This window comes from Carlito syrichta, unplaced genomic scaffold, assembly GCF_000164805.1.
Source record: "Carlito syrichta isolate Samal-C Ts95f unplaced genomic scaffold, Tarsius_syrichta-2.0.1 Scaffold298871, whole genome shotgun sequence".
NCBI lineage: Eukaryota > Metazoa > Chordata > Mammalia > Primates > Tarsiidae > Carlito > Carlito syrichta.
This window is the reverse complement of record NW_007242967.1, coordinates 529,604-556,011: the sequence shown is the minus strand read 5'-3', so window position 1 is coordinate 556,011 and position 26,408 is coordinate 529,604. Positions and strand designations below refer to the sequence as shown.

Below are 26,408 nucleotides of genomic sequence, written 5' to 3'. Positions count from 1 at the left end.
TTTGATTTTCTTGTAGCGATAAGGTCTTACTATCTTGCCCAGGCTGGCCTTGAACTCCTTGGACTCAAGCAACCTTCCCACCTTGATCTCCCAAAGTGCTGGGATTACAGGCATGAACCACCATGCCCGGCCATTTGCTGCAGATTCAAGAAAGGATCTCTCTGGTGGGAAAGGAGCTTGAGGGTTTTGTTTGTTGCATTTTAATTGTAAAATACACAAAATTTTCAGTCTTAACCACTTTAAGTATAGAGTTTAATAGTGATAGGTATATTCACAATGTTATACAACCAATCTTCAGAACTTTTTTTATCTTGCAAAACTAAAACTGCACCCATAAACACAAATTCCCCACTCCCAGTATATAATGGACAAATTTCTCTTTCTGTCTGTGAATTTGCTCTAGGAACCACATATAAGTGGGATCATAATGATGTCTGCCTTTTTTATGACTGCCTCATTTCTCTTAGCATTTTGTCCTCAAAGTTCATTCATGTTGTAGCATGTGTCAGAATTTTCTTCTTTAAGGCTTAATAATATTCCACTGTGTGTGTGTATATATGTGTGTGTGTGTGTATGTGTGTGTGTGTGTGTGTGTGTGTGTGTATACCATATTTTGTGTATTCATCCATGGGTAGACACTTTAGTTGCTTGCACCTCTTGGCTGTTGTGAATAATGCTGCTGTGAATGTGTACAGATACTTCTCTGGAGCATGAGGTTTTAAATTAAAAACTATGACATGGGAGAAATATAAAGGATGACTGGATTTTAAAGCTGTGAAACTTTCTCAGGGCTCTGGTGGAGAGAGACTGCAGGGATGTCTACTGGGCTTAATCCTGAGCATAGTGCATTGTGGAGGTTTCATAAGTTGAATGATGGTCTGGAACCCACATGGTATGAAAACAGTCCCCCAGCAGCCATATGGTCAAATGGGCGCTCTCTGAGCTTGCCAAGCACCTGTCCCTGGGAGACCTGCAAAATAATTTTGTAATTCATTCAACCTATTTGAGAAAGTATGTTGTTTCTTCCATATATAACATTTCTAGAGTCATGGAATGATAATACCACTATTGTAGAAATATTTTCAGGGAATATCTACAACTTTTGTTGGAGAAAGTAACAGCTAAAAATATCATTGCTGTTGCACATACATACAAAATTAGATTCTTTATCAAGGTCTTACTTCTGTCTAAGGAATTCCTTATTTATTTTCCTTAGTCTTCAGGGTTTAGAAAGTGTTCAGGATTTAAAAATAAAATGACCAACATGTATCCTCGCTCCATTTCAAGCTGTCTTGATGTTAATAAGACATAGTGAATGGACTTAGGATGAGACTAGACAAAATAGTCTTCATGTTTCTGTAAAAATGAAACCACCAAAATAGCCTAGCTCCTGCCCAACCTATTTTCTACATCGAAACATCTTGCCTTCTTGTATTTCTAGATAAAATGAAAAAATAGATCGTGTGTGTGTGTGTGTGTGTATCAGATTTAACAGTGTAGCATGTGGCTTTGAGTCTTTAAGCCTCTAGTACAATCCATGGGACATTGTCCTATCAATACACAGTATGATATTTTAGATGGTCACTGGCCATCCTTTGCACCCAATTTATATCATTTTATTTTCCATGTTTGGTCTTTTAGTGTTACTAATTGAGACCAAAAATTCTTGCAAAAGGTAAATAAATCAAAACCCTCTGTTTTCTTCAGTGACAGTAAGTCACAATCGAGGACTCTGTGGGAGAGGATGGCAGTGGGGAGTAGTAAGGAATGTTCTTTCACTTCTTCTAAGAAATTGAATTTCATTATTCTATTTTATAAATATTTTCCTCTATGCCTCATAACCTGATTGCCGGCTTGTTGCTAAGGTCTTGCAAGGTAGGGCGAGGCGGAGCTGGAGAGACCTGTCTCTTCTCAGGTGTGCCTGTGGCCCCAAATGGAAACCAATCAAGGTGCGATTTATGTTCATTAAGTGCTTGTCAAAACTGAAAAATTTTCTAATCAACAGCAATCTAGCTGCGGCCCCCTCAATGGCTGGGAGGGCCGCCTCTGCTGCATCGGCTATTTGCCTGTTACAACTCTAGGCTAAAAATCCGCTGATGATTACATTAGGCTAAGCTGCGAAGTAAATGAACCATGTCTTATTTAGGTGCCACTAGCTTCAGAGTAGTCCTGCCCCGCAGGGCACTTGATAGCGTTTTATGGCTTTAAAATTAGTGTAGCTTCCCATTTGCTGCAGGGTGCTGCATGTTATGCCTTTGAACTCAATAAGCAAAGGGAAGGGGGCCTTTTGTTTTTTCCCCCTTATTTTTTTCCCTTGCATTTTAGCAATTTTGTTTTGCATCTTTTCCAGACGGCATTTTGCAATAAAAATGTCTGACTACCTATATACATGCCTCCCCCACCAAAAAAAAAAAAAGGGGGGTGGGGATTGGGAGAGAAGAAAAAGTAGAAAATGTCATGTATTTGCAGAGGATAATTTTTTTTTCCTATGCTGCAAAGTGAAAAATGGCTTTGCATGTCACCCCTAATGGCTTATCATGTCAGTATGGCTGCCACTTCAAGTGGGACTAAAACCTTTAGCTCAAGAAATCACATAAAGTCAGAGGGAAAATATTTCAGTATTGTTATTGGACATGAGCAGTAAGAGCTAACACTTACTGAGGGCTTTGGTGTCCTGCTAAGCACTTCACATATTATCTCAGTTAAGCTTCACAACAACATCACGAGGCAGGAACTTAGTATTTCTATTTTTAGAGATGTGAATATGGGGACCCAGAATGATTAAATAACATGCCCCAACCATGCAACTAATAATAGGGAGTGGAGATTGGATCCCAGGCTTTCTGACTTTGAGGCTTATTCCCTGGCCAGAAGAAAGGCATGTTTTGCCTACTGAAGACTTCTTCAGGAATTTAGAAAATTACAGTTATCCATGAATTGACTGCTGTCCTTTTGAACCGAATCTGATACAAGGTGCTATAGACTATCTTGGCAGGCATTCAATCCAGGGAAACAAAACAATTCTGTAAACCAATACACAGGAGAGAAAATATATGAAGGAGCTTTCTAAATAGGTATAGGTGAAAGTTTAAAAATTAGAAATACTTAAAATTTGTCATGGGCAAACTGAAGTGGGAATTGTTCTGTGCTGCTTAGGTCCTATGGCAGAAGACAAGGAGTAGCAATCACTGGTACCCTCAGAGGACAGACGTGTGTGCTGCTCTGCTGTCTTAAAATTTTAGCAAATTCATCCCAAGAAATCCAGACAGATCAATATCACTATGGTGAGCATTTCTGAAAAATTCAAAATTTCTGAGATCTAACTACTGGTCCAGTTGTTTCAGGCCATATTGAAATATTAAAATAACAGGATAGCAAAGGAATGGTGCTGCCTCCTTAAAGTTCATTGTAATGAAGACTACAGTGACTAAAGGGAAAAGCGGCCTTTTTCTTTTCTTTTTTTCAGTTGGAGTCTCACTCTGTCACCCAGGCTGGAGTGCAGTGGCACACTCATGACTACTGCAGCCTCAACCTGATGGGCTCAGGTGATCCTTCTGCCTCAACTTTCCAAGTAGCTGGAACTACAGACGTGCACCACCTCACCCAGCTAATTTTTCTTGATTCATTGTAGAGACAAGGTCTTACCAAGTTGCCCAGGCTGGTCTCAAACCCCCGAGCTCAGGCAATCCTCTCACCTCGGCCTCCCAGAGTGCTGGGATTATAGGTTTGAGCCACCGTGCCTAGGCTAGGTTTGAGCATGCATAGGTTATAACTGAGTAATATTCACTGTAACCTTAAAAGAGAAAAATCTTACAGTATAAAGCTCAATACACAGCAGATACAATCAAAATGCAAGAAGTATATTCATAATTTGATTTGGAATTTTCTGCTATTTTGATTTTTTATTACAATAACCTCTTACTCTGGGCTAATTATGGACCTTAGCCCATGCATGTTGGATGCTAATTGCCATGACATATGGACTGGAGAGATACACTTGGGTTATAGTATGGGAGCTCTCTATTGTACGTGAAGCATGCCACTATTGAACCCTGACCAGCTTTGCCAACCTCTTCTTTTACTACATGTGACATAATTATCCAGGCCCAATAAGGCATTTATTAAGAATAAAGTCTCATAACTGTTGCCTTTGCCTGGGTCACCATTAGACATCCGATTTGCCCAGATGCCTTCTTCCTGCCAGTGGTCACTTTCACATGCTCCTAAAAGCATTGGTTTGGTGGTCCATATGAAGGCTGAAAGTGAAACACTGGAATTCTGTTGACTGTATTGGGAGACAAAATTATTTCTCATAGGATTTTGCACTTTGAAGCTACCTCCTACCTTGCTATTGTGACTAGGATCCTTTCGAGAGAAGAAATTGTCTTCTTTGGGTTATGTGATCTGAAAGGATATGGCCAGAAGATTTTTCATAGTTTTACAATATTTCCACGGTATTTTTAGGAATGTGACTTTCCTCTGTACCTGTGACCATGTATGAGGCTGTTGTTTATTATTCATAAATGCTGGAGTTGAACAGTTGCTTGATCTTTTTGAATGGATGGCACAATATATGTCTTTATAGATTAGTTTCCTTTGAAAATAATATTAAATGGGAGTTTGGGAATTGCAGTGCATCTTACAATGACTTCTCTCACTTTTTTTTTTAAGCCCAGAAGTGAGGCTTTTTAAAAATAGAACTTAAACTACTGCTTCCTTTTTGACCCTGGACATTCCTGACATGCCATGAAAATAGGGAATAATGAGTTATTCTTTTCCTCCAGGAAAAGCAAACAAATGTGAAAAACATGTACAATATCTTTGCAAGATCCCACTTGTGTGCTCTTTCCCAGTTGTGTGCATAAAAGCATACATACAGAGCCAATGGCTGGTTTTCTAACAGCAAGCTAGACTAGTGGTTCTCAAACCTTTGGGGTTCAGGATTCTTTTGCCTTCTCAAAAATTCCTGAGGGACACCATAGAACTTTTGTTTATGTGACAATCGATATCATGTTAGAAATTCAAACTGAGAAAATGTTTAAATATATAATCCATTTTAAAATAACAATAAACTGTCCATTATGTGTTAATGTAAATATTTGTATGAAAAATGTTTCCAAAACAAAACCATGAGAGTAGCATCTTTTCAGTTTTTCAGATCTCTGATACCTGACTTAATAAGAGAGCTGGATTCTCATAGCTACTTAAGACTGTTGTGCTATGTTGTTTTGGTTACAGTCTTTGAAGAAAATCTTGCTTTATACAGATATGTTGTTAGAAGAGAGAGTAGTATTTCAATAGCCATTTCAGATAATTGTGGATATTCCTCCTGCATACTTCACCAAGTCTCAACCAATGATAGTTCCTGAAAGTTTAGTGATGCAATGTAAAATTACTAATTTTTTCCTTCTCTGCTACATTAAAATCTATCAAATTGACTTGCACTTTGAATAATCTCTTACGCATGTTTTATCCATGCATCCATACACGTGATGTCATGCATCAGTCATTTTGAAAAACATTTTTGGAATGAAGTATGCAGATTTCTAAATGGTGACACTTTCTATGTAATAAACAAAAGTTACATTCATTAGTATCACCACCAATCTTATCAAAAAAGTTAAGTCTTTGCAAGGTGTCAAGCTCATGGTGAAAGATGCAAGTTTTTTAAAATTCTCATCTTCACTGAAAAGCTCAAATTCTTCATGCTATCAGCTGTTTTCCTTGAAGTACTCACTTTGTTCATTTTCAAAAAAATATCTACCAAATACCCAGGATGGAATAATCATAGTTGTCTAGGTCTGGCATACTCACTCTTTCAAGTAAAAATGTTGTCCCACCAAAAAAGTGGCCTATTCAGCTTGCAACTCAGCTTGAATCGTGCTAAAGTGTCAGCATTTTTATCCACCATTGTTTTGAAAAATTTATCGAACTTTGAAACTTCCTGATTGGGACCACATTTTGAAGATTGCTAAACTGGATTATATAAAGAAAAAACTCAGATTGGCCCTGTGGTCAAAACTGTAGCAAATTTCAGTATATTTGAAGAGTTATCTAACTTAAATTATTACATACTGATAAAAAAAATTATCAACATATATGCACACTTAGAAACCAGAACTTATTAGGAAAACCAAACTGGAACAGATATTTCCTTTTTTTAATCATTTAGTTGTGGTAATTAAAAGTCTTAATACTTTTTAAAAGTTTATGTAAAAATGGAGTATCTTGACTTCATTATCTATACCTGAAGAGAGGTAAGCACTATCAGATTTCCAAGGTCTTGTGCTTTGTTCTGATGATCATGATCTAATTTTGAGATGTCAATCATATAGTTTATGCATTTCAGTTTTAGCTTTTAGACCTTGTTAACTGCTTTTGGTACCCCTGTGAACACATCAGCAAACCATCTTTCAACAGACAGCCAAAGGTTACCTCCGGATGAAGGCAGTAAGAATCAATATAGTAAGAGTATTTTTAGGGACTATTGATGGATTGCTGTATTTGGAGCTTAACTTCAAGTGCCAAATGCCCCAGAGCTGACTAAGATGAACTCACCATTTACTGAAGACTGTATAGGCCATCAGGCAAATAAAAGGCTCTGGGGTTGCCAACACTAGATGTACGTACCTTTCCCTTTGTAGTTTTGGGGAGAATTCTTTTATGCTTTTTAGTAGCCTAATATGGTATTTTGATGAGGACTTTATACCACCCTCCTTGCTGGAGCCTAGTGTTATCCATTCGATAACTTCCCAGTCCTGGGATCACACAACTGTGAAATTCTAGGACAATGTTGTACAGCAGCGAATCAATTAATACTCCGTATCAGGAGTGCTGTGGTACACCAAGGCACTAATGACTCTGTGTCCTCCGAAGGCAGCCCCACAGAAGGCGGGCGCCACGTTAAGCTGTGCTTCTGTCAGCAAGCTGAAAGCTGTGGGTCTCTGACACAGCTCTCAATTGCTAGCAGGTTTCTCTCATTGCACCTCATTTGCATCTGGGACATCAATTAGCATGTTTGTTGAGGCTAATTGAATGAAACTCAATCATAGCTCTTAATTGCTTGACTATGTGAAAAGAAATCACATTAATGCAGCTAATTAAGTGTACGGCAATAGATGCAACATAATTAGGAGCGAAATGTAAAAAACAAGGGATGGCAAAGGTGCCGGCACAGGGTTGCAGGGGGACGGTGAGGCACAGTTACCAAGCGATTGGCGGGCTTCAGAACTGGTCCCTTTGCTCTGGCGCCTGCTTGGAAAAAATAATCCGTGTGATGAGCATGGACAACTTGAGAAGAAAAATGCAAATAGGTTTGCAATTACTACTTTTTCAAGCTGTTGAGGGGCAGGAGATAGCACCTCTGGGGGGCTTGGCTCTTGAGTGGGCCCCAGGGACTTGTTAAGTACTGTTTAAAAGTACTTGGCTTTGAATTACCCTCATGCCTTGTTAAAGGGCCTTTTCCTCTTTTATCTTCGATCAGCATTTTCAACAAGGAACTTGGAGAAGGGTGGTATCCGTAACATTTGCATATCAAAATCAGCCTTGCTGTCTTAATTTTACCCAGGTCCCTACTGCAGACCCATCAAGGGCCGGTGCATCTCACTTCTGAGGAAGACAACATTGTTTAGTGGTTGTAGCTCTGATTCCTCAAGTACCAAGCTGTGGAGAGATGAAAAGGATGAGTTTTGCAAAACCAGTGTAGTTTTTCTTGGGAGAAACTAGAAGCTGCAGATCCATGTGTCATTACTTCCCTCCCACCTGTGTATGCAGCGCTGGATTGGAGGGCTTTTATTGACCAGGAAACGCATTTTGCAAACTTCTGAACATTTTTAGTGGCTTGAGATATAAGAATTGCCAAATTTATATTCTGATGTTTTTAGAGCTAGTTCTTCTGAAGTTTCAGCGCCTCACATAACTCAGGCAAGAAAACAGATCCCCCAGCACATGCTGTGCTCAAGATAAATGTGTTCCCTTGCCGCATTCAAACCAGAGAGCAGACACTTGGTACATTTCTATAATAATTTTAAATAAAATATCCTGGTTATTGTATGTTAAAACATGCCTATTAAAGAGCCCATGCTGAGGCTTAGTCACTATCTGATTAGTCTCATTTTAGAGCCCATAAGCAATAAATGCTCAATTACACTCCTGTTATTGTATTTTAATTTGTTAAGAATTGGCATTAAAAAAGAAAGTTATAGCAAGTTGATATTTTTAAAGGAGTAACTATGCAAGAAGGAATTCATTACTTACAAGCATTAACTTTGGTTTTGAAACATGGATTTGCATATTTTCAGTGCGTATTAATGGAAGTAAATTAAAGATGCTTAAGAACAACCTTTAAAAAAAAAAAAACAAATGACCTACACTAAACAAATGTCACATTCTTCTTTGATGTGCTTTTTACTTGCCGTCTACAACATACTGAGCACAGTTGTGAGAGTTTCCATATTTCTTCCAGTCTACCTTTTCCTTCGATTTTTTTCTTTTTCTTTTTCTTTTTTTTTTAATGAGTTGGAGTCTCACTGTTACTCAGGCTGGAGTGCAGTGGCACAGTCGTGGCTCACCGCAGCCTCGACCTCTTGGACTCAAGCGATTCTTCTGCCCCAGCCTCCCAAGTGGTTGGGACTACAGGTACATATCACCACACCTGGTTAATTTTTTGTGTTTTTGTAGAGAGAAGGTCTTGCTGTGTTTCCTAGGCTGATCTCCAGCTCCTAGGCTCAAGCAAAGTGCTGATTACAGGTGTGAGCCACCGCGCCCGGCCTCAATCTCATTTAACAACAACCTTCTTTCCATCTTTAGTCCATATGGAATGTCCTCCTTTGAAAGAACTTTCTCCTTAGTCCTTTCAAAACTGCAGCTTTCTTTATATTTTGTTATATTTTGGGAAGTCAAAAATCTAGACTTCTATGTAGCATCTGCTGCCAGGAGTATGTGAAGTCAGATTTGCTGTTTCCAGCCTGGATACAGCCATTCCCTTCTCCAAACCCACAAGGATGACTATCCTCCAAGGTGGCCATGGCTGACACCAACAAGCCTGCCCTGCGAGCATCAAGGTGGCCCGGATCCTGTGTTATTGTCCTCCAAGCTAATGTCAGATACATGCGTATCAGAAGCACGCGTGTCAGGATTTTCTCTCTGGATGGTTTATCCTCTGCTGAGGAATGTCCTACCTCACCCCAGCCTCCGAATTTGCCCTATGATGGTGTGACTTTTGATCCTTTTTCCATTTGTCTTCAACCCCTGGTTCCAACCTCAACTTTTTGAGCTTTCAATCTGCACCAAGAGTTGGCCTTTTGGAGTTTGTCTTCAGGAAGTTCCTGTGGACCCTGAGACATCTTTTCCTCCTGGGGCTAGTGCTTGGTGAACTGCTAGCATTCTGTATTTCTGTCAGAATGTCTCCCCCAGTATGGCTGTGGCCTCACATTGCAGAGCTTCTCATCCCGCCCTGTCTCCTCTGTTGAAAATCCTTGTACTCTTTTTCCTCGAGTCTGGTTTGACTCTTATGCAACCCCCTATCCCAAAGTTGCTTGATTTGGGGGGAAGTCTGCACTGATGCCTCAGACTCAGCCTCCCTCCTACAGGAGGGGACAGCTTTTCTCACCCCCTGTCCTGAGGACCCACAGATTCATTCTCCTCCCCTGACCTGGATCTTGTCCTTTGGGTTTTGTTATGTCATTCCTTCTGTCAGCAAATATCCTGCTTTTTGGTAAACCAGTAAGTGAGACTCCTCAACCCCTCCACCTGCTGTAGCATGGACATTGTCCTGCCATTAAAAGATGGATGACCTATTTCTTGAAGCCACTGGGATTCTTCTTTGTCCTCTCTGCTGCTCTCTGTGATCTCTATAGCTCCCTCGATAACACTTTGGCCAACTTTCCTCGTCCCACAGATGAGGACCTCCAATCCCTGCACTTCTAGAACTTTATCCAGTCATCTCTGTATATCAGCTAACGGATTGGCAGTTACAGGCCACAGCCTACTCTTCCACCCTGCCTGGGTCCCTTGCAGCCAGCATGTGGGTTTGTTTGGTAGTTCTTCTAAAATCACATTGACCTGAGTTTAATCACTTACAACAAATACAAATTTATTGGCTTTAGACTCTGAAAGGAATTCACCAAGATACTGCCAATGAAATAATGTATTTATTCCCACTTCCTGTTTGGTCTTAAAACTCTTGAAATGTTGTTTATTCAAGAGTGATTTGGGATACAGTTTGTCATTCCAGTATTCATGGGAGATTGCCTCCAGGATCCCTGAGGATACCAAAATCTTCAGATGCTCAAGTCTCTTATGTAAAATAGCGTAGTATCTGCATATAACCTTTGAATATCTTCCCATATACTTTAAATCATCTAGGTTACCTAATGCAGTGTAACTGCTATGTGATTAGTTGGTATGCTATATTTTTTATTTGTATTTTTTTAATTGCTGTGTTTTTTTAATTGTCCCCCCCTCAATATTTGCAATTCAGGATTAGTTGAATCTGCCAACTGGACAGAACCCGTGGATAGAGAAGGCTTTTCTTAATATGTGATGGCAATTAATAGGTGTCCAGAGTGCTTAAAATACTGTGTTTGCAGACAAGGAGGCTTGTTACCAAAGAAATTAATAGCAATAATGAATTAAAGGACCAGGAGCTCCTTATTAGCCACCAGGCCCCTCACCTGGGCTTTCAGTTGCCCTTTCACCTTCTCCCTTCCCTGTCCATCAGCCAATTCTTAGGTAGTGTTGTACTCCACAGTGAGTTGTTAAGTGACCTGCCTGCCCACCCAGGCTTCCCTATAGTTCATTGAGAACGACTAGTCATTTGCCCTCAAGTCATAGATTATTTTTCCTAGTGCAGTGAAACTGAGTGCCAAATAAAGCACTTTTTTGAACATGTAGCTTTTATACATCCATCCCTGAGCTCCGTATTTTTTTGATACTGTGCCATCCACCTCTCAAACAACTTCCTGGTCCTTAATAAAATGCATCATGTTTACTTCTACAGTTTTCACCCAAATTCCCAGCAGACAGCTTCATCTAGATATTTAATGGTATTCCATCTGAGACAGAAAGGTTATTACAAACTAGTTTTCTACTTCATGAAATTTTATCTAAAATTTACAGGAGTCCAGGTTCCTAATGTGCCATCTAATAAGCAAGAGTTCAAAAAATATTATTTTATGTATACACTTATTTTCTAAACCCCTTTGAAGGAAGCATCTACTGCGTCTCCTTGGATTTTTTGTTCCTGGATTAGATCAGGACACAGAAGCAGCAAAATTCTGAGTTAAGTATAATGATGATGCCACCAGTATTATACAGATCAAAACCTCATTATTTTAAAAGTGCTTTCCACAGTGGAAGAGTCATAGGATTACAGTTCATAATGTCTGATAGAACCTTTTGTTCTAAATTGTAAAAGGTCTTCTTTTTAATCTCTCTTGGATGTTTAACATTTTGAACAGGATTACATGCAGAATGTTCATGGTAAAGAGATTGATCTTCTGAGAACCACTGTGAAAGTCCCAGGGAAGAGGCCACCTCGAGCCACGTCGGCCTGCGCACCTATCTCCAGCCCTAAAACCAATGGCCTATCCAAGGACATGAGCAGTTTACACATCTCACCCAATTCAGGTAAGCTCACAACAGACCCACCAAGAAATCAAGTTCAACAGCAACAGATTCTGCTGGCTTGAGAACACTCTTTAGGTTAAGTGGAAACATTAACCATTACATTAGAGGTTAAGGTTTAGAAATGTTATTCCTTCTGTGGCTGATCACTTCCTCCACACCTTTAGGTTCTGCAAATGGTGGCACCTTTGAGTCACAGCTTCGTAAACCAAGCATCTTGGCCTTCCCAGGGCTGGGTAGTTGAAAGTAGAGTTTTACATGTGAACTGGGCATTTAAGGGCCTTCCACAAAACAAAATAAGTGTCAAGGATTAACTAGTTACTGGTAACTGTGTGTATGAAAGTGGAAAACCCATTTTGGAGAAAGATTCAAAGGAAGCCATTTGACCTATACAAAAATCTCAATCCTCTCAGTCTTATATTTTGACTATCATCTGTCCTTCTTTAATGCAACTTTAGTTTTCTTTATTCTCTTTTTAAAGAAGGGGGTTTTTTTTCATTCAGGATTTTAAAAAGATAGTTTCTTCTCAAAATTGGATGTATTTAGTAATTCCTAGTCTTTGTGCCCAGTTGCAAGCTATTCAAAGTGTCATTGTTCACTTTTGTTTGAGTCTTTTGTCCTGTGGCCTTAACCTTCCTATGACCACTTATCAGAGAAAAGGTATTAAGACCCCCCCTGAGTCCTCCCATGAGCACACTCAGACTCCTTCAACATATAGACTACCTTCAAAAATTTTTGTTGTTTTCCCCACAAAAGTCCATTTCTTCTCTCCCACCAACATCCAGTCTTCTCAAAACAGATTTCTGTTCTGTAATAGTTTCTAGCATGTATCCCTATTTCTTAAAGATGCCGTATTTTCCCTCTTCTGAAATGTTAAGTGCTTTTAAAGAGGAAAAACTGTAAGTTGACCATACAATTCTGTGGCACAAACAACATTGGTTGGTGAAAGCAGGATGATAAAAAGGAGCCAGAATTTGGGATCCACCATCCTGGCCTCCACCACACAGTGTTAGGCAGGCCGCTAAGCTGGTTCTTTACCACTGCGTTGGACTGATCTTGTTTGACCTGCCTGTGTTGCTGAGGGGTGATGTCAGATAACACCTGGAAATGCTGGGCAAGCCAGGCTCGGTGGCTCAGCCTGTAATCCCGTGCTTTGGGAGGCTGAGGTGAGTGGATTGCCTGAGCTCACGGGTTCAAGACCCGCCTGGGCAACTTGGTGAGACCTCATCTCTACAATAAATCAAAAAATTAGCCAGGCATGGTAGCACACACCTGCAGTTCCAGCTACTTGGAAGGATCGCCAGAGCCCAGCAGGTCGAGGCTATGGTGGCCAGGAGTGGCTACTGCACTCCAGTCTGGGCGATAGAGTTGAGAATCCAACTCAAAAAAGAAAATGCTGGGCAAGTGGTATAGTCTGACACAAGTGCTATTGTTAACTAATTGAAATAAAAATTGGCTTACTGCAAGAAAAAAATGACTTTCAGTTCCTTCCAAAAAGGTGAGATGGTTGTTTTGCATGGTCTCCCATGACCTACTGACCTTTCTTCTAAGATATCCATGTGATTTACCTTGTCAGGGTGGTATGCTAACTCTATGGAATGGGAAGAGAAAGGAGTACACAAGAAAGAAAAAAAATGTGTAGTGCATAAAAAATGAAAGGTTTCATTATTTTATTACATTATGTATATATTCATTTATTAAAAAAAAAAAAATCTATTGAGTCCTTATTTTGTGCCAAATGGTGTGTGCTGGGAATACGGAGTCCCTGACCTCTAGAATTTCTGTGCAGGGCCAGAGAATTAGCTAAACCTTCTGGCAAGCTAATTTTCCACTTCTTCTCCTTCCCATATCACATCACATGTACCCATTTATTTCTTCAAGTCAACACACATTTATTGAGTTTCTTTTCTGAATTTATATTTTAATTGAGAAATAAACATTATATACATATATACACACACACACACACACACACACACATATATATCATTAACAGCATGATGTTTTGAAATATGTATTCATTATGGAATGGCTAAATAGAGCCACTTATTGAATTTCTAATGTATGCCAGCCTGAGCCCTGGGAACACAGATGAAAAAGACATAATTCCTACCCTCAAGAATTTTACCCTCTTGTGAAGGAGAAAGACAAGTAGACAAATGCAGTCCAGTGCAGCAGGCTGAAGGAGGGATACAAAAGGTGGGGGCGGGGTGTGGAGATCCAGTGACAATATGGTTGGCTCTACCCCAGGAGATGGGCCCAGGCTTCAGGGTATAGGAGATGTCTGTGCTGGGTTTGAAGAAAGGATAGGAATTTGCCAGGCACACAGGATGAGGGAAGAGCTCCAATTTTATGAAGCAGTGTTCAATATGTAAAATTAGGATTTTGAACTTCCTAATCTTGAGACTTACGTTCTTTGGTGTGGAACGCCACTTGTCCTAAGGAAAATATAATATGTGATTAAATAGAAAATACAAAAGATCCTATAAACAGTACCACGTCTCATGGAGTAGGTCATAGCATGGACTTCTCCTTTGAGGGAGTGAGGTGTGTGTCCTTTCAGTGCCCAGTTTCATTCTTTTTAAGATCCTTACTATTGAATACATGGGAGGGTTGGGACACAATTTATTTCCCTTTTTTGTTGTTGCAGCCCTCAGTATATAACAGCAAATCTTTCCAATCCTCAGCTAGGTTAATCCTATAGAGAGAGCCTGGTTGATTTTCCCTTTCTTTGGATCCCAGGTAGGGGTGTGGAAGTGGGGTTATGACATGAGCAGGAGCAGTATCACTTTGGGAGAAGAAAATGCCTCATGGTCATGACAGTGCTCAGGGACATGGCACCCTGACCAAACATGCAGGTGAGGTCATAGGCCAGTGTCCAGGAAGAGTGGATAGACCCTCAGATAGTCACTCCCTGTTAGTTTCTCAGCTTAGTTGTTGGGTTATGAGACTAAGCCATGGGAGGAGGCACTTCTGTAAAAGGCAGCTACTTCAATAAAATAATGTGAAATTTTAATTCACATTGACCTCCTCTAAACATGAATGTATCATCTATAAGATGATACATTCTTTCTTAAGAAATTAAAGCATTTGGGAATTTGAGTCTTTATACTCTAAACTATTCTCTAAAAATTGAGTTTCCTGTATTTAAAATCATTATTTATAAAATGCTCTCTCATGTGAGGAATTCCCACACAACAGATTTAATCTGTCATAAATTGATGCTACATTGAAATGACGGACATGATTGCAATCCCTTTCTGTGGTCACAGCCCTCATTGTATGATGGCACATCAACCTTCAACCAGCTTAATCCCAAAAATTAATATCTAAAAATAGGTATTAATAATATTAGAGCTATTTTCCCAGAAAATTTAATGTGTTACTTAACCTTATTCTTATTCTTCACCTTGGACTTACTTGAATTCTGTTTTGTTTCAGACATCTAGGCTAACTGGAGACTTTTGTTTCTTTTTTTTTTTTTTTTGAGTTGGAGTCTCACTCCGTCACCCAAGCTGAAGTGCAGTGGCATGCTCACAGCCACTCCATCGCTGACCTGCTGGGCTCCTGGCCACTGCAGCCTCGACCTGCTGGGCTCCGGCGATCCTTCTGCCTCACCCTTTCAAGTAGCTGGAACTACAGGCATGCACTACTGTGCTCGGCTAATTTTTAATTTATTGTAGAGACGAGGTCTCGCCAAGTTGCCCAGGCTGGTCTTAAACCCGTGGGCTCAGGAAATCCACTCGCCTCGGCCTCCCAAAGTACTGGGGTTACAGGCTGAGCCACCAAACCCAGCCAGTTGTCTTTTTCTTATTGATATGGAAGAACTCTGTATATTTAGGATATTAATACTTGTTAATACATTTTGCAGATACTTCCCCAGTTTATTATTTGCTTTATAAATTTTACATATAGAGGTTTTCACCTTTTTTCATTTATAGTCAGATCATTTAAGTCTTTTACCTCTATGGTTTCTACTTTGAGTTATTTAGAAAGCCTTTAATAATCCTAAAGTCAGATTATAATTCAGATATGTGTAGTTCTAAGTTTTACAGTTTCATTATTTTTTAAATTTATTTTTTTATTTTTTGAGTTGGGATCTCATTCTGTTGCCCAGGCTTGAGTGCAGTGGCATGATCATGATGATTACAGCTCACAGCAGCCTCAATCTCCTGGACTGTCAGGAGACCCTTTCATCTCAGCATTCCCAGTAGCTGGGACTATAGGCACAGGCCACCACGCCCAGCTAATACTTAGGTTTTTTTGTTTTGTTTTTTGAGTTGGAGTCTCACTCTGTTGCCCAGGCTGGAGTGCAATGGCATGCTCATGGCCACCACAGCCTCGACCTGCTAGGCTTAGGTAATCCTTCCACCCAAGCCTTCCAAGTACCTGGAACTACAGACACGTACCACCACACCTGGCTAATTTTTTTGATTATTGTATAGATGAGGTGTTGCCAAGTTGCCCAGGCTGATCTCCAACCTGTGGGCTCAGGCAGTCCTTCACCTTGACCTCCCAAAGTGCTGGGATTATAGGTGTGAGCCACTGCACCTAGCCACTTTGATTTTTTTTTGTAGAGATGAGGTTTCACTATTTTGCCCCTAGTGAGCTACCACACCCAGGCCTTTTTCTTCTTTTTTTTAATATACTTAACCCTTCCCTAATTCACATTTAATTTGTTTGGGTCTACTGTGCATCACAGGAAGTCTAAAATTTCTTATTCAAATAAATAATTATCCTTTTTCTCTTTGTTGTACTTTTTTCCTTCTGTTAATTCTGTATGCCCCATTTGTTGTACAACTGCACGATTTAGTAAAATTGGCCGTATTTCTGGGCTCCCAAATCTATTCAACTGACCTACTATCATCACATTGTCTTGCCTTTTGTAGATTTACCACAATGTATTAGATATGACTCAGTTTATATCTAGTAGTATAATATGGCTTAATATCTCTCTTTTATCTTCCAGTTTTTCTTGGCTGTTGTTACTCATTTATTTTTTTAAAATGAACTTCAGAATATCTTTTAACCTTGTCCTTCTCTGACAAGAATAATCCCTTATGACACTAATTGGCATTGCTTTTAAGCTACCAATTAATTGTGGAGGAAGTGACATCTTTACTATATTGAGTTTCTTATCCTGGAACACTATTCTTTCCCAGTTTATTCAAATCTATTTTATACCCTGGTAAAGTTTAGCATTTTTCTCCATTTAGACCTGAGCATGTTTTGTTAATCCATTCTGTTAGTTTATATTTTTTGGTGCATTGTGAGACTAATCTTTTTTGGAGTGGGGTCGATTATATCATCTAACTGGTAAGAAATAAGAAAGCTCTTAATTTTTGTATATCCAGCCATCTTATTAGTTGGAATAGCTATTTGGATGTTTCCCTTGATTTTCTGTTATACAGTCATCATGTATTCCATGTTTCAGATATTATAATTTCTAACTGTATGTCATTGTTAACTTTTAATTTCTGCCAACCAGCTTATTGATTTGGACACTTATTGCGTTCCCACCTGTGCCATTCATTTTCCATTGTTACTGAGTATACTGTGTGCCCAACCCTGATTAATGCTCAGGAAATTAGCAATGGGGGCTGGTGACAAAACTAGTCTGTCCCTCCAGGAACCTTGTGCTCCAGTTGGATGGAGGAGTCAGAAGATGAACATCAACTAATATCATTGTAAGTAGTGATAAATGCTAAAGGGCTGAATCCCAGCTCTGCATGGCAGGTGTGGAGTGCAGAAGTGAGCCATGGCACGGGCAGGCTGAGTAACTGATGTAAGGACTGACCAGTGATAGCCCTGCTGCCAATACCTTGAGGGAGCAAACATCTGCACACAGGGCAACATGCCTGGGGGGGGAGAGAGAGCCTCCAGGTATGGATGCTGGTGCTTGAAAGAGAGTCGCAGGGTAAAATAAACAAATGGAGAAGCAAGGCAGCTCTAATCGTAATTGACATAAAGTGTACCACCCTGCCCACAAACCCCTGCGCTATAGGTCTGAACTGAAACCAACCAGTCAACATGGGCCACACACCCACTCAGAGACCATAACCAACCTTCTCATTTAGAAGGAAGCTAGCCAAGGTTGCAGAGAAAACCCCTTCATCTGCCTCATCAGCCCTTGGTGCTCTCATTCATAAATATGAATGGACGGCCATGATGTTTGTGGGAACCAATAGTAAAAATATAAAAGACCAAAATGAACAAGAAGACAACTGATCATGGGTGAAAAAGAGTAGCAGTTTGAGGCAAGGAAATTAAAACTAATGTAATCAGAAAGATATAAGAGGTTAGCTATTGTACCCATAAAATATAACAACAAATTCTTTTTAAAAATTATAAGAGAAATAGTTCTTAGAAATTAAAGAAAAGATTATAAAAATATATTCAGTAGGTAGCTTAAATGCTATAAAAATTATGGCTAAAGACAATGATATTATCAGAGATATAACAAAAGAAAATATGCTAGAGGTGAACAAGGATGTCCGAAGAGTCAAGTATCTAACTGGATGGGTGAGGAAGCTATCTCAAAATAGAGAATTCTAAAAAAGTATTCAAGATGGGAGAAGAACAGATTACCTACAAAGGAAGAGAAATATGACAGACTGTGGACTTCTCAAAGGGCAACATGGCCTGCTTAAAGATAATGGAAGTATTTCCTTCAAAGAACAAATAATTTTGAAACTTGAAGCCTATGCAAAGCCTATTACCCAAAAGAAGATAGAAAAAAGACATCTTTAGATAACAAACAGGAATATAGGACATTGTCCTCTTAAAATGTTTTGAAAAAATTACTTAAGTATCTAGTCCAGCAAGAAAAAAGAAGAATCCAAAATCCAAGAGATATTTATTTATTCAGACCTGGTTAAATCCCCCTTCCTTATTCAAGGCCACTCCTCATCCGAGGATGTCCAGGGCATTCCACTCTTGGTATGGAACTTACATTGTCTTAAGTTGCCATTCTAATGGGGATCTATGAGAAGCCACAGTTTAGAGAATCGAGCCAACTTTAATTTGAGTTCCACTTCTAGAATAGGAAGTAAAATGTCCAAAAGTATCTTCTGACATGAGTTTTTGGCCAGGCTGATTTGGTAAAACTGTATCCGTATGTAACAAAATGCAGAGTTGTATGAGCTTTGACAGTTATTTTGACATTGAAGTAGAGAGCAGGAAAACATAATGGCCAAAAGTAGGGGCTTTGAAGTCAGAAACAACCAGTTGAATCTCACTCCTTCATCTTTGAACCTTATGCACTTCTCTCTTTCAGCCTCAGCTTCCTTGTCTTTATGGGGAAATGGTGCCTGCCTCTGTTCTAATGAGAATAACACAGTGCATGACTTTCAAAAGCTTGGCCCAGGGTGACCAGAAGTATATCATTAATTCATCATAACAGTTACACTAAAAGCAAGGAAGAGGGGAGAGGAATTTTGTTCTTGAATTAATTTTTCAAATACAATAAACCATTTACATAACCTTTTAGTAGACCTAATGAGCATATGGCTTAGACTTCGCAATCCCCAACAAAACAGCATCCCACTGTCATGGCAGTGACATATGCGGGGGCAGAAAGAAGAAATGCTCTTTGGGACTTCCATGGCTCTCCATGGAGCTACCTGCTCTAGTTCTGTGTCCTGTGGTCACTTTATTCTGTAACTCCTGGTTGTGACATTTTTGTTCTAGGATGACAGATATCTTCTTGTCTCTAAAGTTGTCTTTGTTGGGGTTTTGCAACTATGGATATGTTTTTATCCTAACCAGATTGATGCTTAGACCTTTGTAAAAAGAAGCCTTTCCACATCGCCCCCCCCCCCTTCCCCCACGTTAGGCCCCCGGTGGTTTCAAAATATTAAAGCCGTCAGGAGGGTTGAAGCTGATTTTCCAGAGGAGGTGGGGGAGGGCGGGGACTGCAAATGTGTTTTGAGTATTGAACTGCCGTTGACATCTAAAGTCTCAACCATGCTGTTTTCTCCACACTTCAGCAATCAGGACATCCAGCAAACCCATAAAAAACCAAACTAATAGCATGAATATTCAGTGACCTAGAATACTAATTATTGTCATGAATATTAATGTGATCGGACTTGCTTTTTCCTCTCCTCTTTCTCTCTCGTCCTCTTTCTCCCTCTCTCCCTCTCTCTTTTTTTCCACTTAGCCGGCTCTAAAGATGGGTCATAATGAGAGCATTTAAGAGGGAGCGCTCTCCGCCGTGACAGGGACCGGGGTAATAAGGAGAGCTTGATTAACGCGGTGCACTTGGGGGAGAGATGAGAGGCTTCACGTGGGCCTGTTCGGGGGAGGCAATGAGGCACCGGCGGCTCTGTTGCTGCTCCCGGAGATTAATGAGGCCTAAGAGTGCATTAGGAACAGTGACAAAGGTTTGATCTAATGGGCTCAGTCATTTTTCCTTTGAGTGACAGACGCACAGAAGTAATTGGCTGTGCAGAATGGCAGCTCATTGGCGGTACTTAAGGATACATTATCCCCGTTGTGTGGCCCGCAGAGGCTGTTTATCAAAACTGCTCACACTGCAGACGCAGAGTCGCGAAGCTGCTGTTACAGTGGTAATAGCTATTAAAAAAAAATAAGGCGACATCAAAACTAGACCCGTTGTTGTCTCATGGAAACAAAGTTTTTCTTTGTTTAGTTTCAAATGGTCTAGAAAGCGCTTTAATAACTGGAGTCTGTTCCCTTGCCCTGGCTGAGCAGTGCTGATCCACACGTGTCCCCTGCCTGTGTGGGGCGGGGCCAGAGGCTTGGTGCAACATGAGCCCCGCTTTCCACCCGTGTCGGCCGTGTTCACCAAGGAATTTCTTGTACTTTGGACTTTGGCTACAGCATGTAATCCTCTGATATATAAATTGTTTGCTTCTGCTAAATACTCTTCTAGCAACTTTGTAGAACACTTGCAAATGGAAGCCTTATTGACTGAGAATTGTTTTTCTGGAAAAAAAAACAAAACCCCAAATCAGTATCATGTGATATCTGTTCTCATAAGCCACATTTATTGGAATCGGTGTTGATGCCTATATTTTATTTTTTGCGGGGGTGGGGGGAGTTAATGTTTTGTGAGACTTCTCTTTGACTAAAATTTCAGGAGGTTGGCTAAACCTGAAAATAAAAGACACTAAAGCTAATGTTTTATTCTTTTTAGGAGTTGTGGCATCTTCAGCTTTTATGAGTAATGTATTCTTACTATTGGTTTTTGTTTATACTTTTCTCCCACTGAAGTTTAGGCAAATTATTCTTATATTATTTCCATCATTAAACTGTAAATTCTTTGAGGCATAGGCCATTATTTCTCTTTTTTTGTTATCCTCTCTTAGTTTTGTGACCTAGCAATTATTTTTTTCAGTAAGTAAATATTACTGAGTACTTTATGCGAAATGTAAATGATAAAATTGAGGATGAGATTAGTTGGTTTCTTTTAGATAACAGCTTCTTTGTGGCAAACTTCTGTGGTCAAGATCATTTGGTACAGTTCAAAAATAAATGAGAATCATACTTCCAAACTAAGGAAACCTTCTTGGATTATTTGAACTCTGAATGGAGTGCTCTTTTATGTAAGAACTGACAAAAGCAACTTGATTCTTGATGATTTCAGTTAAAGACATAGAGAAATGGTAGGAACACTGAGCTGTATATCCAGGTGGTCACAGATGTACCTATGAGTAAATAAAAGTTACTTTAGAAACATTTTTTTCCTTTCAAAAATGTGTGTGTTAGGTGAAGAACAGTGTTTCAGCTTGAAACGATGCTTTTGACCAATGGCATGGTCAGCAGAGTCAGCTATAAGAAAGGTTACTAGAACGATCTTAGCAAACAGTCCCCGCAGCCCCTGTAAGGGAGCTGCTGGTTGCCCACCTTTCGTGGTAGTTGGAAACTAGGCCTTGGGAAAGGGTTCTGCCCTGCTGGACTAGAGTTGAGTCCATGGTTTGCCTACTTCCTACGATCTGTTTCCCTCTTTGGCAGCGGAGAATGTTTCAAAATAATCATGTCATCTTGTGGCCCGTTGTTTTCGTTCTCATACAGAGAACGTTTGTAGTAAAACACAGAAACATCCTGACCATCAAGCAAGTAACCTATCTCACGTCGTTGGACTCCTGAGTAGAGGTGTTTTTAGTGCCCTGTGTTCTCTATCCCATTGCTTTCTTTGGTTGTGAGAAATAATTTTATAAGAACTGGAAGGGAGAGAAAGAAGCCAAAGGAAGCCCTTCTCAGGGTGGAGCCATGTGACCCTCTACTCCCTGAACGGGATGATAAAATTCAGTGACAACCAGAGAATGCTGCCACCCCCCCAAAAAAAAACCAGTGTAGTAAAGCAGAATGAATTTTGTGTAAAAAAGCATCCATTATATAAAGAAGGAAGAATATTTTAAAGATGGAACCATTATGCATGGCAGATGAAGAGACTGAACAAACAAAAATTCTTTGTTCTCCATTTCCATACTTCGTTGTCACTGTATTGCACATCAGCTTGTCCATATAGCTCATACCGGGAAGCAGATTGCAGCCAAACAAGCATTATGATGACTTTTTCCATAAACACCTTCAGAATCTGTAACAGCAAGTGTAACTTAAGCAGATCAAAATGGGAAGATGAGGAGGGTACGTATCATTTTGCAAAAATCAGAATAAAACAAACAATTTTCACATTTTAAGAAGTGACCATAAACTGCTTAACCCCAGAACTTTGAATTTTGAGGAGGGATGCATTGTAGTAATTACATTTGTCACTGAACTGGGCCTACACTCTATACGTTCTTTCTTCTGTTCAGTGTTCCGTGGTATGGCTGGAAAAAGCAGACTTTGGCTTTAGAATAAATATTTAAACTTTCTTCTAAATATATTCACTTAAATGAGAATTTACCTTCTGACATGCTAGATATTTTGTCTTCAATTGTACCTGATACCACAGTGTATCTATCCCAGAGAGAAATCCAGCGATGGAATGTAAGCAGCGATTCTGACTCTCTCCTCACCATCACCTACTATCAGGTAATGGGCTTCATCCACCATGTGTGCATGGTTTCCTTTTTTTTCTCTTCTGCTTTCCTTTTATAAACTGTACCTCTGACAACACTGGCGTAACTGATCATCAGACCTTTGGAAATTTGGAAGACTGGGGAATAGTAAGAGTGTCATTGAGTTGTCCCTAGCGCTAAGCACTTCGCTAGTTGATACTGAGTGTTCAGTAAACATTCACTGAGCAAATGAGTGAGCTCATGCAAAGTGATGCCAACTACAACACCAAAACAAACAGATGTGAGGCAAATGACGGGAACAATTTACACATGAAGAGACCCCATTACAAGAGAAACAGAGGGAAAATGTTCAGACTTTTTAGATTTTTAAAGACAAACAAAATTAGCAATATTACCATTCTAAGCTTTTGCTAAAAAAATAAACTGTAGAGAAAAGGAAAACCCACTGCTGATGAGATTAATAATAACTGATATTTGCAGAGGCTTTGCAGTTTACTGAGTACTTTACATAATTTGCTGATTATATTAACCACATGGGGCATATATTATCATCATCATTATCACCATTTCTTCATTATTATTATTATTATTATCCATTTTACAAATTATGGATTCAATTGTTTTAAAAGATGGTCAGGCTCCTAGCCACAGGTTATTACAAAAATTAATTAGCAACATTTGTCGTTAATCAAAAATATATTATGCTGTTTGTTCCAATAATATCTCTGGGGAATTCATCCTAAGGAAAATCTAAAAGTAGAAGATGTCCTTTGCAGTGTTGTTTATAATGAGAAATTGGAAACAATCAAAACTATCCAGAAGTAGGAATATAGTAGTACAGATTACCCACATTTAAATCAATAATATGTTACATATCTAAAATTATTGTGAAGATTATATAACAACATGGAAAATAGTTAAGAAGTCATATTAAAGAAGTATAAAATTACATATATTTGTGGTCATAACTACAAATAAATTATGTATATGTTTAATAAAGAGTTGATCTGTCAGATGGGATTTTGGTAGACCTAATTTACATTATTTGAATATCAGTATAATTTTGCAAAGTAAGTTTTAAGAAATTTATGCAGCAAAATAGCCTCTTGTTCTTTTTCCCTTGACTTTATAATTAGAACAGGGAAAAATCAGAATGAAATTAGCTACTTCCACATTTTAGGAAATAACCATGAGCTGTATAAGCACTTTTTTCTCTGGTAAACATAATGTGGAAAATATATAACCCCCCCCAAAAAAAATTGTGTAGTATAAGAAACATCAAACTTGTATTTTAATCGTAGATGTGTTGAATTATACTTTTTTACAAAACAACTATCCCAGGATGCAGAGTCCTGGATGCCTGCGTATTTAAGGAAAGATACCAAATGTCTCCTCTGAAAAAAATCCTCTGAACCTGAAATTCTGGTTGCCAAAAGGAGGGCAGATTTCCAATGCAAATATGGAAGCAAATGGGTCCTACTCACAGGCCTTAAATCATTTGTATCTCACTTTTTATGATAGTATTGTGAATTATATTCTTTTTGAGTTTATAATTAGAGGACAGCACAGATGGCAAAGGCCTAGTTTGAAGTGATGTGACTATTAGTATCGCCTTCACTGTCCAGTTGTGATTCTGGGGTACCTGGTTTTCCACACATGCTCAGAACAGGTGCGATGTGGCTGTAGGTTTGCAAGGTAAACTGCTCATGCTGAGTTTTTGTAACATTTGAAGCTATATATGAATGAGACTGGACCTAAAAAAGCAGTTTCTGAATATTTCTAAGGGTGAGGCCTCTGGAGAGGAAGGGTGTGTTCTATCAGTCATAGTCCTGTAATTACAGGGTTTTTTTTAAGTTATAACAATTCTGCAATGGGAATACATGTCTGTTTTACACTCATCTGCTCATAGAATCCTTTCTGGGTTTCTCCCCCTCTCTGTATGCATATGGAAATTCATTGTCACCTATCACCAATAGTTGCTGCTCTTTTCAGATTTATTTAACCAGTAAGTCAAATACAGCTGTCATTTTCCTAGTTAAACCCTTTGATAAAGTTAAGTCTTGTTTGTGAAGATAGACCAAAATTGGAAGGTATAGTGAACAAAATTTTATATTCTAAAGGAAATGCTTGTTGATGAATCTTTATTTGAATGCAATGAAAAGCCGTCTCTTCAGAGTATATTTTTAAAAATCAGAACAGGCTATTTTTAATGTAATAAGCCTATTGCTTAAAAGAGGAATTCTGTCTTTGATGTCACTTGGTGGATGAAAACATTCTTGTTCAATAGAAAACCAGCATCTTTCTCATGCTTATTTGAGATCAGTTCAGGCAACATACTGATATTCATTCAGATATAAATGCCATATTCACTTTGAAATGCAAATTGTTTAAAGAAAAATAGCATATGGTGGAGGTAAGTACCTTTTCAAATCAACTCTTACACTTTAGGGATATAAGTAAAGCTAAAATTATTCTTTGGAAAAAATCTGGTGCTTTTGACACATGGAAGCTTGCACTAATCAAGGCGGCCCAGTAAGCACATACACATATCCATATCAAGGAAGTGGTGCTGGGAGGACACGGATTAGCATGGTAATGCAGTCACCCCCTGCTAATCAGGGCGAGCGCCAGCTGATCCATAGAGGTGGTATTTGAGGAAACACTCTTTCTGAGTTCCAAATGGGCCAGGTAGTCAGCCGTGCATCTTATGGTAATGCAGATCATATTTGAGGGAAAATACCAAGACAAATCCTAAATCGGTCCTTTTGTGACTGCCTTCCTGTGGAAACCAGCATCCTGTACTGTTTAGGGCTGGACCACTCTTTCCATTCTTTAAGGACCTATTGCTGGTGAAACTAGCCCCTTAAACTTCCTGACCTGACCTCTCAGTCAAAATCATTCAAATGATATTTTTTTGCTTTATGGGGATAAATTTTATTGGTATGAGATACACATAAAAAGTACAACATTTCAAGTTACAGCTAAGTGTACAGGTGGCCAGCTCTCAGACCAAGAAGGAACGGGTAGACAGCCCCTCAGGAATCCCCTGTGGACCCCTTCCTGTCACTGCTCACTACCACCCCCAACCCACACACAAGAGTGATCACCACCTGATTTCTCATGCCATAGATGAATTTTGCCTTTTCTCAAGTGGGATCCTAACAGTTGGTACTCTCTGTGTTCCGTTTGTGATGTTCATCCCTGTTGTGACCTGTGTCAATAGTGTTATTCATTCTTATTGGTGTGTAATGTTCCATTGTACTGTGATGTATCTTTCAATCATCTCCAATATGGGACTATAATGAATAATGCTGTTGTGAATATTCTAGTGCATGCTTTTTGGTGGGCATATTTATACATATCTGCATAATTTTAATCTGGAAGATGTGAAGGGAGAAGAGGAGTCTTGAGGGAGAAAAAAAATGAACTGGACTTGAAATGTTTTATGAGAGATTTGCATCCAGTGAGTCAATTAGAAGAGCAGTTGAGGTTGTTCTGGGATAGTATTAGGTAGTATCTCCTCTTTCTATCTATTCTTTAGATATATCTAATTCCAAAGTCTGAAATAAACCTGCAATGTCCCCTGGAGTCCCTGCTGTACCAGAGGGGTGAGCTCCCTGCCCCTCATACTTTCTTACGCCTCTTGTGTTACTCTGTCTTGCATGTTGGCCACATGTAGACTTGTCTTTTACCTTCTACTAGACTAGATCATAGGCTTCCTATTCTGCCCAGCACAGTAGGGGCCCGGTGCAATGCGGCAAGGTACTCTACAAGGGCAGTTAGAGTTGGTGG

The 26,408-nt window shown here is 39.4% G+C and overlaps 1 protein-coding gene across 3 annotated transcripts in view; it reads left to right on the top strand.

Moving 5' to 3' along the window:
* AGAP1 (ArfGAP with GTPase domain, ankyrin repeat and PH domain 1) overlaps positions 1-26,408 on the top strand; it is a 423,994-nt gene that overhangs the window by 210,590 nt on the left and 186,996 nt on the right. For all 3 annotated transcript variants that reach the window (XM_021710731.1, XM_008054710.1, XM_021710732.1), the window contains one exon: positions 11,460-11,628. In XM_021710731.1, the coding sequence (XP_021566406.1) occupies positions 11,460-11,628 (169 nt within the window). The remainder of the gene's footprint in view (positions 1-11,459; positions 11,629-26,408) is intronic.